Here is a 13,862-nt window from a genome sequence, read left to right as displayed (position 1 = left end):
AGCTAAGGCGGGTTTGGTATATCATGTTTGCTATGCTTAAAAGTTTGGGATCCATGGGATAGATTCACTGATAGGCAACCTCCCTGACTTGTACTCACCTGAGCGGACCTCTTCTCTTACCCCCCTTTCTTACTGTTATCTCTTCTTCTCTCTCTTCTCAGTGTTCTTTTCCTTTTGTGTTTCCCATCATTGTGGTCCATTTGTGTGTTGTCCTTGATTGCTGTTACTGTTTTTCACCATTGGTGTTTTGAACTATGTTCAGAACTGGACTTGCTTGTCTGGTCTGCTCTCTTATCATTATTTTTGCTGTCTGTTATTTTGACCTTTTGGGGATATTTATTCCCATGACGTTTCCTATTTGTATGGTTTCCTATGTCAATATTTGTATGGTTTCCTATGTCAAACTTTAATAAAAACTACAGTTTAAAAAAAGTTAAGTCAATGCAAATGCATTGTTATTTTGTAAAAAGAAATGTATGCAATAGCAACATACACGTCTTAGTCATCTCCATGAACATCTTAGATGCTGTATTCTGTATGGTGACTCTCTGTGTCTTATGTCTTTAACAGATCAGTAAACAGCAGCTTCAGACAGTGAAGGATCGCTTCCAGGCCTTCTTCAATGGAGAGACTCAGATTGTGGCAGATGAGGCATTCATGAATGCTGTGCAGAGTTACTACGAGGTAAGGCATTCGGTTGTTTTGTTTTCTGCATTAAATTATTACATAATATTTCACACATATATATGTATATTTATCATCTAAATTTATTAATCAAGCACAATGAGTTTCATAAATTGCGGGCAAATATAGTAATCTCCTCAATCCACTCTTTGAAAAATAGAATAAATGATTTAGAGCATCTTGCTACGTCAAGTCCAAGATGTCTTATATTTGTGTTCAAAAAAAGGTACTTGCGGAAAATCTTTGGGTGTAAAGGAAAAGTACGCAGTTAATAAATCCGTGCGTACTTCAGATGTCACTCCAAGGTACCCCGTATCGGGACATCAGAAGGAAATGCTCTATCAGAATGTACGCAAAAAAATACGCAACAAAACAGCTTGCGCAAAAATTTGCGCAAGAATTTACACACAAAAACTGTGTAAACTATTTGATACATGTCCCCCAATGTGTGTATATGTGTTTGTGTATGTTCCAGCATCACGTCCAAACGACTAAAGATATTAACATCAAACTTGGCACACATGTTACTTATATGTCAACAACAAACATAGGATAGGCGATTTAACCCTTACTCATCACCATTTGCCATGGTCTGGGTTTTTGTTTAAAGTCCCATACAAGTCTATGGGAAATATACATTACTGCATGACTTCAAAATGGCTGGAGATATTTCTATAATACTTGGTCACATGTTACTCATATGTCCACTTAAAATATAGGATAGTTATTTATCGCTTTACTACCCCCATTTGTGAGGGTTGGGGTTTTTGTTTAAAGTCCCATGCAAATCAATAGGAAATGTATGTTCCCACATAACTTCCGTACGGCTGGAGATATTTCAATAATACCTGGTACATATGTTACTTATATGTCAAATACAATGATATGATAGTTAAATTAACCCTTACCTACACCCTTATAAAAAAGATGGGTTTTTGTTTCAAGTCCCATGCGAGTATATGGGACTTCCAGTACCTTACTCCACAAGCTGCGCTCTGCATCTCCTGGTGAATGTGTCAATCCAGCTTGCAAGCCACACCCCATCTCACAAAGACATGCTCACTGTTTTATTCTCTACCCTTTTTGTGCATCTTTCTGGCTTGCAAATCACGCCCAGTCCCTCAAAACCACGCCCCTTCTATTTTCAGCTTACAATATCTTCATCACAAATCAGTCCCACCTGAGAACAGGATATGAGGACGGGGTATGAGGACGGGATATGAGGACCGGGTATGAGGATGGGATATAAGGACGGTATATGAGGTCGGGATATGAAGACGGTATGTGAGGACGAGATATGAGGACAGCATATGAGGAAAGGTATATGAGGTCAGGATATGAGGTCGGGATATGAGGACGTGATATGAGGTCGAGATAGGAGAATGAGAATTGAGGTCGAGATAGGAGGTCGGGATATGAGGATGGGATATGAGGAGGGGATGAGGTTGAGATATGAGGACAGAAAATGAGGACGGACTATGAGGATGGGATAGGAGGTCGGGATAGGAAGTCGAGATATGAGGATGGGATATGAGGACGGGATATGAGGTCGAGATAGGAGGACGGGAAATTAGGTCGAAATAGGAGGTCGGGATATGATGACGGGATATGAGGAGGGGACATGAGGTTGAGATATGAGGACAGAAAATTAGAACATGAGGATGGGATATGAGGTCGGGATAAGCGTTAGAGATATGAGGATGGGATATGAGGTCGGGATATGAGGTCGAGAAAGGAGGATGGGATAGGAGGTCTGGATAGGAGGTCAAGATATGAGGTCGGGATATGAGGTCGAGAAAGGAGGATAGGATAGGAGGTCGGGATATGAGGACGGGATATGAGGTCAAGATAGGAGGTCTGGATATGAGGACGGGATATTCGGTCAAGATATGAGGATGGGATAGGAGGTCAGGATATGAGGACGGGATATGAGGTCGGGATATGAGGACGGGATATGAGGTTGATATATGAGGACAGGAGATGAGGTTGGGATATGACGACAATATATGAGGACGGGATATGAAGTCAAAAGCTTCCTCCTTTGTTGATTTTCCTCCCCAACAAGGATTAGGAAGGAAAAACCGGGCAGCGCCGGGTACTCAGCTAGTATCTATATATATATAAAACTCAACGTGTGTATGTGTATGTGTGTGTGTGTGTGTGTGTGTTCCAGCATCACGTCCAAAAGGCTAAAGTTATTAACATAACACTTGGCACACATGTTACTTATATGTCAACAACAAACATAGGATAGGTGATTTAACTCTTACTCATCCCCATTTGCCAGGAGCGGGGTTTATGTTTAAAGTCTCATACAAGTCAATGGGAAATATATGTTACTGCATAACTTCCAAACGGCTGGAGATATTTCGATAATACTTGGTCACATGTTACCTATATGTCCACCTAAAATATAAGATAGTTAATTTAACCCTTAACTACCCCCATTTGTGAGGGTCTGGGTTTTTGTAAAAAGTCCCATGCAAATTAATGGGAAATGTATGTTCCCACATAACTTCTGTACGGCTGGACATACTTCAATACCTGATACACATATTACGGGTCGGAATAGGAGGTCGGGATATAAGGACGGGATAGGAGGACCAGGATAGGAGGACGGGATAGGAGGTCGGGATAGGAGGTCGGGATAGGAGGTCGGGATAGGAGGACGGGATAGGAGGACAATATAGGAGGACAGGATAGGAGGATGGGATAGGAGGTCGAGATAGGAGGTTGTGATAGATGGAAGGAAAAACCGGGCAACACCGGGTATTAACCTGGCGTGGCCCCGCGTCATAGTGGGTTGGGCCCGGCCTCTAACAACGGTCGGAACCCGTGGCTAATAGCTGCCGCGCGCTATTAACCCTTTAGACGCGGCGTTCAAAGTTGAACACCGCGTCTAAAATGAAAGTGAAACCATGCCGGTTAGCGCAGGGAGCTGTTCGGGATAGCCACGGTCAAATCGCGGCATCCCGAACAGCTTACAGGACAGCTGGAGGGTCCCTACCTGCCTCCTTGCTGTCCGATCGCCGAATGACTGCTCAGTGCCAGGCATGAGCAGTCAAGCGGCAGAATCATCGATCAGTGGTTTCTTATGAGAAATCAGTGATCAATGTGAAAGATCAGTGTGTGCAGTGTTATAGGTCCCTATGGGAGCTATAACACTGCAAAAAAAAAGTGGAAAAAAAAAGTGAATAAAGATCATTTAACCCCTCCCCTATTAAAAGTTTGAATCACCCCCCTTTTCCCATAAAAAAAAAAAAAAGTGTAAATAAAAATAAACATATGTGGTATCGCCGAGTGCAGAAATGCCCGAATTATAAAAATATATTGTTAATTAAACCGCACGGTCAATGGCGTGCGCGCAAAAAATTCCAAAGTCCAAAATAGTGCATGTTTGGTCGCTTTTTATATCATGAAAAAATGAATAAAAAGCGATCAATAAGTCCTATCAATGCAAAAATGGAGCCCTCATACCGCCCCATACGTGGAAAAATAAAAAAGTTATAGGGGTCAGAAGATGACAATTTTAAACGTATAAATTTTCCTGCATGTAGTTTTGATTTTTTCCAGAAGTAAGACAAAATCAAACCTACATAAGTAGGGTATCATTTAAACTGTATGGACCTACAGAATAAAAAGAAGGTGTCATTTTTACCGAAAAATGTACTGTGCAGAAACGGAAGCCCCCAAAAGTTACAAAATGGCGTTTGTTTTTCAATTTTGTCTCACATTGATTTTTTTTCCGTTTCGCCGTAGATTTTTGGGTAAAATAACTGAAGTCATTACAAAGTAGAATTGGTGGCACAAAAAATAAGCCATCATATGGATTTTTAGGTGAAAGATTGAAAGAGGTATGATTTTTTAAAGGTAAGGAGGAAAAAACAAAAATGCAAAAACGGAAAAAAAAACGGGTCCTTAAGGGTTTAAGCTAATATATATATATATATATATATATATATATATATATATTATATAAACACATAATTATTATACTTGATCAATAAATAAATAAATTATATATCTTATGTCAATACTAATATATATAAAACTGGCCCCTCCCCAAAGATGTGTGTATAGTATAAAATGTTGCTCTCCTGCCTGATGTTGTTTTCCTTCAGCATATTAGACCTGTTGCCTGTCATCCAACAGGTATTGCAAACTTGACATCTATGACATATCCACAGATTTTGACATAAATGTCTATTAGATGTAGGTCTCACGTTTGTGACCCACATCTATCTTAAAGGAGATCTGTAGTGCTTACACCAAATCCCCTATTCTTCAGATAGGGGATAAGTTATAGGTCGCGGGGGGACAGAGCACTGAGGCCCCACGTGATCTCCTGTGTGGGGCCGCGGCAGCCTGCCTGTCGTCCCCAACAGAAAAACACGGCAGGCACTCCCCCCTCCATGTATCTCTACGGGATTCATTGTGGGGGCATGCCAGCTGCAGGGACAGAACGCCCCCTTTCCTGTACAGTGCCATGACCCCATACAGGAGATCGCGGGGGGGGGGGCAGTGTGCTCGGACCCCCCCCGTGATCTATAACTTATCCGCTATCCTTTGGATAGGGAATAAGTTCTGAGCACTGCAGATCTCCATTAAGACCAAAGGCACCCCAACCTCATCTGCCCTGCTGGCATTGGCCAAAGGTGGCAAGGACGTGAGAACAACAAGTAATTAATGCCCTTTTTATCCGCAAGATTTCTGGCCCCAGGTGTCTTTTATATAGGTAACAAGCTAATAGTAGGAACACTCTCTTTAGGAGAGTGCTCTTAATCTAAACCAAGGAGGAAGAGAAGGTGAATGAAAGAAAGGGATGTGCGTGGATGAAGAGGAGGGGATGTGATACAAAATTTCTATGTATGCAATAATGTTATTTTGTTTTAAGAAAGTCCCTAAACCTGTTTTGAATCAATGTCCTAAGGATTCACAATAAAATGAAATACCCCTTAAAATGTTCTGTCCTCTAATGATAATGAGATGACCCTGCTGACCCTGTCACACTTTACACAACATAGTAACATCAAAAAACTAGACACAATGACTCATAGTCTATGAGATAATGGCATTAGAAGCCTATGTAAGAGCCCCACTGTTTCATAAATCAAATCCTAAAGTCCTGGGGTACCAATTTAAAATATAACTTTTAATAATACTTGATAAAATGTATAAACACAAGTAATAAATTATAAACACCTCTAAAGTGCATAGATCACCATAATAGATAAAGTAAAGTGAAAAAATCCACACAAACAATAATATATTGCACGTAGTCCGATATTGCACTTGCACTTTCCTATACCCATAAGCTCATAATCAATCATGAATTATCAGTCAATCAATCTAAACATGATTCTAGACATTCAAGCAATATGGTGCATAGACCGGGAGTAAATTGCACATATGCCCAACAAAAATTACACAGATAATGGTAATAGAGGTGGGGGGATATCCAAAAAAGCAGTGGCTTATATTAGGAAACTTGCTGGGAAGCCATATATGTATCTCTCCCTATGTTCCCTATAAATCCCTATAGTGTAGTGCAAGACTCCCTATTCTATATGCACCCTAGCTGTGTGTCACGTAACTGGGGCACTCGCCCTAGAAAGGGCGACCCCCGTGCCTCAGGAACCTGTTTCCTACTCTGTACTGTCCCTGATAAATTCACAGTTATACAGTAATAGGGTGCAAAGAATGAAAGTGCAGAGTGCTGTTCAGTGCAATAAACCTGACTGCAGCGTGTCTCCTACGCAGCGTTTCGTCTTTGGCTCATCAGGGAGACTTCAGCAGCATTGGCAGTCATAGCATAATAGCAGCAGGATGGCAGTGGCAACTTACCTTACCAACATGCGATCTTTAAATATCCTCCTGGCGTCCATTACCTGTGCGCGCCAACACGCCACAGGCAGGGGGAGGGCGCATACGCTCTCACTGGGATTCCTGGCCGGGACTGACGTCACTTCCGGTTGCGGCCGTAACTTACTGTACCGCCCTCGGAGCGTGTCATAGGGTAATTCCCGGACCATGGATCCCGCCCCCTCTCTCCAGCATTCGGCGTGTCACGCCCAAAGGGGAGGAATCGATAGTAACCATAGGGAATAACAGCGCGTCCCTGACTGAGATTAACTCCTCACAAACCTCTCTGTTAGCTGCGTTTAACACCACAAGGTATATAAGTTACTTACAATATAATACAGCACAGAAATCAAATTACAACTTGTCCTCAGCTAACAAGCAAGCGGTTAGCATCTAGAGTGTTATATTAGTAAAGATATCAATATCCTAAAGGAATGTAGTCAAACATACCCTGGGTCACCCTACCTAAGGGTAATCATTGGTGGCTGGTACAGCACAGTACCGCCCATAGGTACCCTCTAAAGATGCTGGTGGTGGCCCAAAGTATAGAGAACATGCATAACACTCCCCAGGGAAGATTGAATACAATTTTCCATTCTTATTAGGGGATAATAGTCCCCAGTACTAACATATCAAAATTAGATTACTGAAATTGATAGATCACAGTAGTTATAGATACCAAAGTTTAAATGAAGCATATGAAATTCTGGGACTCATTCAAGCCCCCTGGTGCCAAAGAATTCAGGCGATGAATCCATCTGCATTCAATTTGTAGCAATTTCTTATCCCAATCACCTCCACGGGGGCCTCTTTCCACACTTTGAATGCCTATGAATCTTAAATTTTTGGGGTCACCGTTGTGCATTTGGAGAACATGTCAGGCCAAGGACGTGTCCCTCTGGTTAAGAATATCATTATAGTGGTCTCTTACTCTCCGCCTAAACTCACGGCGTGTCTTGCCCACATAGTCCATGGGACACGTACATTGTGCCAAATAGATGACTCCCATACTTTTACAGTTAATGAAGTCACGGATTTCAAAGCTCCTTCCGTTATTCGAACATACAAAGTTTTTACATTTCTTAATGGATGGACATGCTAAGCACGAACCACATTGAAATGTGCCGCTAGGTCTGCGGTCCAGCCATGTTGTGGGACCCCTCTTTGGTGGCAGATGACTATGTACGACCAGATCCCTGATACTGGGACCTTTTCTGTATGTAATAAGTGGTCTGCTACTCAGGATTGGTTTAATATCCTCGTCCGCTAGCAATATGTTCCAGTATTTTTCTAGGATATTTATGATCTGCCCATGCATAGTATCAAAGGTACCAATCATGCGAATGGTGTTTTGTTCCTCTACCTTGTCCTCCACATAATTCTTTTTTGGGATTAGGAGATCCCTCCTATCCCGGGAGATAGCCCCATCAAAGGCCACCCTTAATACGTCATCCGGGTATCCTCTTTCATGGAACCGGCACCTGAGGTCCTGAGCCTGACTCAGGAACTCTCTGGTCCCCGAGCAGTTTCTTCGCAACCTCAGGTACTGGCCCCTTGGTATACCCTTTTTGAGGGCCACTGGGTGCGAGCTATCCCACCTCAATAATCCATTAGTAGACGTTGGTTTTCTATAAATGGATGTCTCAATGTTGTTGAGAGGTCCTTTTGCGATCAGTACGTCCAAAAAGGCCAACTTATCCGGATTCCACTTACAAGTGAACCTAAGATCCAGGTCATTACAATTGAGGACCCCCACGAACTCCTGGAATTGTTCTCCCGTTCCTGCCCATAAGATGAATATGTCATCTATATACCTCAGCCACATGGTCAGATGTTTGTGCCATGGGCTGAGGCCTTCCTCAAAGACCACCCTCTCCTCCCACCAGCCCAGGAGCAAGTTGGCATACGTGGGGGCACAAGGGCTCCCCATCGCGGTGCCCCTGAGCTGGTGGAGGAAGCGGCCATTGTAGAGGAAGTAATTATGCATAAGGCAGAATTCCAGGAGTTCCATCGTGAGTTCGCTGTGGGGACCAAGATTCAGGTCCCTACTGGCCAGGAAGAATCTTGCTGCCCACAAGCCCAAATCATGCCTGATTGAGCTATATAGAGCCTCCACATCGATGGATGCAAAAATCATATTGTCATCCATCGAGATCCCATCCAATTTCAAGAGTAAGTCTGACGTGTCTCTGATGTAGGATGGCAACGTGAGAACAAAGGGGCGCAGGATCTCATCAAGATAAAACATAGTAACATAGTTCATAAAGTTAAAAAAAGATCATTGTCCATCAAGTTTAACCTATAACCCTAATGAGTTCCTACTGAGTTAATCTAGAGGAAGGCAAAAAACCCTCATACTCGAGGTAAAAATTCCTTCCCGACTCCAAATATGGCAATCAGAATAGATCCCTGAATCAACCTTCTGTCCTTATAAATCTAGTATCCATAACCTGTAATGTTATTATTCTCCAAAAATGCATCCAGACCCCTTTTAAATTCTTTTACAGAGTTCACCATGACCACCTTCTCCGGGAGAGAATTCCACAGTCTCACTGCTCTTACAGTAAAGAGCCCCATCTGTTCTGGTGTAGAAACCTTCTTTCCTCTAGACGTAGAGGATGCCCCCTTGTTATTGATACAGTCCTGGGTATAAATAGATCATGGGAGAAATCTCTGTACGGTCCCCTGATATATTTATACATAGTTATTAGGTCTCCCCTAAGCCTTCTTTTTTCTAAACTAAATAACCCTAATTCTGATCATCTTTCTGGGTACTGTAGTCCTCCCATTCCCCGTATTACCTTGGTTGCCCGTCTTTGAACCCTCTTCAGCTCCACTATATCTTTCTTGTACACTGGTGCCCAGTACTGTACATAGTATTCTATGTGTGGTCTGACTAGTGATTTGTACAGCAGTAGAATTATTATTAGAATCATTGATGCACCCCATGATTTTATTAGCCTTGGCAGCAGCTGCCCAACACTGGTCACTTCAGCTAAATTTCCTGTTTACTAAGACTCCTAAGTCCTTTTCCATGTCAATTGACCCAAGTGTGCTCCCATTTAATACATAATCCCAGCCCAAATTTTTCTTCCCCATGTGCATTACTTTACATTTATCAGTGTTGAACCTCATCTGCCACTTTCCAGCCCAAACCAAACAAAGACCATTTGTAACAGTGCACTGTCCTCTATAGTGTTTACCACTTTCTAGATTTTAGTATCATCTGTAAAGATTGCTACTTTACTATTCAACCCCTCTACAAGGTCATTAATAAATATTTAAATAGAACAGGACCCAAGACTGACCCCTGTGGTACCCCACTAGTAACAGTCACCCAATCAGAATAAGTACCATTAATAACCACCCTCTGTTTCCTATCACTGAGCCAGTTACTTACCCACTTGCACACATTTTCCCCAGCCCAATCCCTCTCATTTTATGCACCAACCTTTTATGTGGCACCGTATCAAATGCTTTGGAAAAATCCAGATATACGACATCCAGCGATTGCCACTGGTCCAGTCTGGAGCTCACCTCCTCATAAAAGCTGATCAGGTTAGTTTGACAGGACCGATCCCTCATAAAGCCATGCTGATATGGGGTCATACATTTATTTTTGTCAGTATACTTCAAAATAGCATCTCTTAGAAAACCCTCAAACAATTTACATACAACCACAGTTAAACTAACAGGCCTATAATTCCCGGGGTCACCTTTTTAAATATTGGCACCACATTTGCTATGCGCCAGTCCTGAGGAACAGTCCCTGTTACTATAGAGTCCATAAATATTAACAATAGGGGTCTGTCTATTACATTACTTGATTCCTTTAGAACACGGGGGTGAATGCCATCTGGGCCTGTTGATATGTCTATATTGATTTTTGTAGGCGGCACTGTACTCCTTCCTGGGTTAGACAGGTGACCTGTACTGGGGAGTTTACCTTATCTCGCTGTATTTCACCTGGCATTTCATTTTCCTCGGTGAATACAGTGGAGAAGAATTTGTTTAATATATTAGCTTTTTCCTGATCCCCGTCTATAATTTCTTCTTTATTGTTTTTTAAAGGGCCTGCACTTTCATTTTTGACCTTTTTGATATTTATATAGTTAAAGAGCATTTTGGGGTTAGTTTTACTCTCTTTGGCAATTAGTCTTTCTGTCTCTATTTTTGCAGCTTTTATTTGTTTTTTTTACATATTTTAAATTTTTCTCTATAGCTCATTAATGCTTCTTCACTGCTGTCCTGTTTTAGTAGTTTAAATGCTTTATTTTTGTCATTTATTGCCCCCTTAAAACATTTTTCATCCATATTGGTTTTCTTTTATTTCTGACCATTTTATTCCCATAATGTTTATACCTCTTAAAGTGAGAATTTAAGATATTTTTAAAAGTCTCCCATTTAGTGTCAGTATTCTTGTTTTTGAGGACATTGTCTCTTTTTATATTAATAAGGGATTCTCTGAGTTGGTCAAACGTTGCCTTCCTAAAGTTCATTGTTTTTGTGGCCCCTCGAGAGATTCTCTTATTGAAGAAAGAGTTAAAATGTATTATATTATGATCACTATTTCCTAGGTATCCTTTTACTTGCACATTAGTTACTCTGTCAGGTCTGTTGGTTAATATTAAGTCCAGTAGGGCGCCCCCTCTGGTCGGGCCCTGCACCATTTGGGACAGATAATTGTCATTAGCTATAGTCAAAAACCTGTTTCCTTTATGAGATTCACAGGTCTCGGTCTCCCAGTTTATATCAGGATAGTTAGTCCCCCATTATTATCACCTCATTCTGATTTGCTGCCTTGTTTATTTGCCTCAGTAATTGATCTTCTGCCTCTTCCATTATGTTTGGTGGCTTATTGCAAACCCCTATCAGAATTTTTTTTTTTTAATCTCAATACATTTCTTCCCGTAATGACTCCACATTATCATTTCCCAGCCATATATCCTCCCGCAGTGCTGCCTTCAAACTGGACTTTACATGAAGACAAACTCCTCCCCCTTTCCATTTTGTCCGATACTTCCTGAATAGAATATAACCCTGTATGATGACCGCCCAGTCACAGCTATCATACAACCAAGTCTCTCTTATACCCACTATGTCATAATCCTCCTCAGACATCAACCCCTCCAGTTCCTCTGTTTTATTGAACAGACTTCTGGTATAAGTCAACATGAAATTCAAAGGTTATGTTTTTTTCTTACTATGAAGCCTATCCCTATTAACTATTCTATGCACCCTAAAACTGCTGTTCAAGAATAGCATACATTGTGCCAGATGCACACTGGACTGCCTTTTCCAACATGGAGGCCATACTGGATTTGGGGATTGCAAAATTTAACAGTAAAAAAAAAAAAAATCTAATATTTCAATTAAATTCCCTGAATTTAAAGTCCCTTAATTTTAAGTCCCTCTCACTTTTATCCTGTGAAGGACCCAGGGCGTACCTGTACGCCCTGAGACCGCTCCCGTTCTATAATGTTAGGCAGCGTGGCCCCACGTCATACCGGGTCGGGCCCGGCCTCTACCAAGGCCGGGAACCATGGCTAATAGCACGCGGCACTGATTGCAGTGCTGTGCACTATTAACACTTTAGACGCAGCGTTCAAAGTTGAACACCGTGTCTAAAGTGAAAGTAAACCCATGCCGGTTAGCTCAGGGGGCAATTCAGGATCGCCGTGGCAAAATCGCGGCATCCCGAACAGCTTACAGGACAGCCGGAGGGTCCCTACCTGCCTCTTTGCTGTCCGATGGCCGAATGACTGCTCACTGCCTGATATCAAGGCATGAGCAGTCAAGCGGCAGAATCATTGATCAATGGTTTCCTATGAGAAACCATTAAACAATGTAAAAGATCTGTGTGTGCAGTGTTATAGTTCTTATGGGAGCTATAACACTGCAAAAAAAAGTGGGGAAAAAAAGTGAATAAAGATCATTTAACCCCTCCCCTAATAAAAGCTTGAATAACCAATTTCCCATAAAAAAAAAAAAAAAAAAACAGTGTAAATAAAAATAAAAATATGTGGTATCGGCGCTTGCGGAAATGTCCAAATTATAAAAATATATAATTAATTAAACCTCATGGTCAATGGCGTACGTGGAAAAAAATTTCAAATTCCAAAATAGTGTATTTTTGTTCACTTTTTATATCATGAAAAAATGAATAAAAAGCTATCAATAAGTCTGATCAATACAAAAATGGTACCACCAAAATCTTCAGATTTCTGCACAAAAAATTAGCCCTCATACCTCCCCATAGGTGGAAAAATAAAAAAGTTATAGGGGTCAGAAAATGACAATTTTAAACGTATACATTTCCTGCATTTAGTTATGATTTTTTCCAGAAATACTACAAAATAAAACCTATATACCGTATATACTCGAGTATAAGCCGACCCGAGTATAAGCCGAGGCCCCTAATTTCATCCCAAAATCCCAGGAAAAGTTATTGACTCGAGTATAAGCCTAGGGTGGGAAATACATCATCCCCCCTGTCATCATCCAGACCCCTGTCATTAACATCCTCATCATCATCACCGCCTGTCATCATCCAGACCCTCATCATCATCACCTGTCATCATCCCCTTGTCATCATCCCACACCCCCCCTTCATCATCCCCTTGTCATCATCCCCACCCCCTTCATCATCCCCTTGTAATCATCCCACACACCCCCCTTCATCATCCCCTTGTCATCATCCCCACCCCCCTTCATCATCCTCTTGTCATCATCCCACACCCCCCTTCATCATCCCCTTGTAATCATCCCACACACCCCCTTCATCATCCCCTTGTCATCATCCCCACCCCCCTTCATCATCCTCTTGTAATCATCCCACACCCCCCCCCCCTTCATCATCCTCTTATCATCCGCCCTCAGTGGTCTTCAACCTGCGGACCTCCAGAGGTTTCAAAACTACAACTCCCAGCAAGCCCGGGCAGCCATCGGCTGTCCGGGCTTGCTGGGAGTTGTAGTTTTGAAACCTCCGGAGGTCCGCAGGTTGAAGACCACTGCGGCCTTCGACATCATCCAGCCCCCTCTCACCCCCCTTTAGTTCTGTACAGTACTCGCCTCCGCTCGGTGCTGCAGGACTGTCCGGTGAGGAGGTCGTCCGGTGGGATAGTGGTTCCGGGCTGCTATCTTCACCGGGGGCGCCTCTTCTCCACGCTTTGGGCCCAGAATAGATGCGTTGCCTTGACGATGACGCAGAAGTACGTTGGTAATGAACGTACCTCTGCGTCGTTGTCAAGGCAATGTGACTATTCTGGGGCCGGGCCCGAAGCGCTTAGAAGAGGCCTCCCCGGTGAAAATAGCAG

The 13,862-nt window shown here is 42.3% G+C and overlaps 1 protein-coding gene across 11 annotated transcripts in view; it reads left to right on the top strand.

Moving 5' to 3' along the window:
• CADPS (calcium dependent secretion activator) overlaps positions 1 to 13,862 on the top strand; it is a 560,269-nt gene that overhangs the window by 144,335 nt on the left and 402,072 nt on the right. For all 11 annotated transcript variants that reach the window (XM_056524520.1, XM_056524514.1, XM_056524517.1 and 8 more), the window contains exon 2: positions 571 to 684. In XM_056524520.1, the coding sequence (XP_056380495.1) occupies positions 571 to 684 (114 nt within the window). The remainder of the gene's footprint in view (positions 1 to 570; positions 685 to 13,862) is intronic.

The sequence above is a fragment of the Hyla sarda genome, chromosome 6, assembly GCF_029499605.1.
Source record: "Hyla sarda isolate aHylSar1 chromosome 6, aHylSar1.hap1, whole genome shotgun sequence".
In the NCBI taxonomy this organism is placed as follows: Eukaryota; Metazoa; Chordata; class Amphibia; order Anura; family Hylidae; genus Hyla; species Hyla sarda.
The sequence above is the reverse complement of the archived record's forward strand: the minus strand, read 5'-3'. Positions and strand labels throughout refer to the sequence as shown.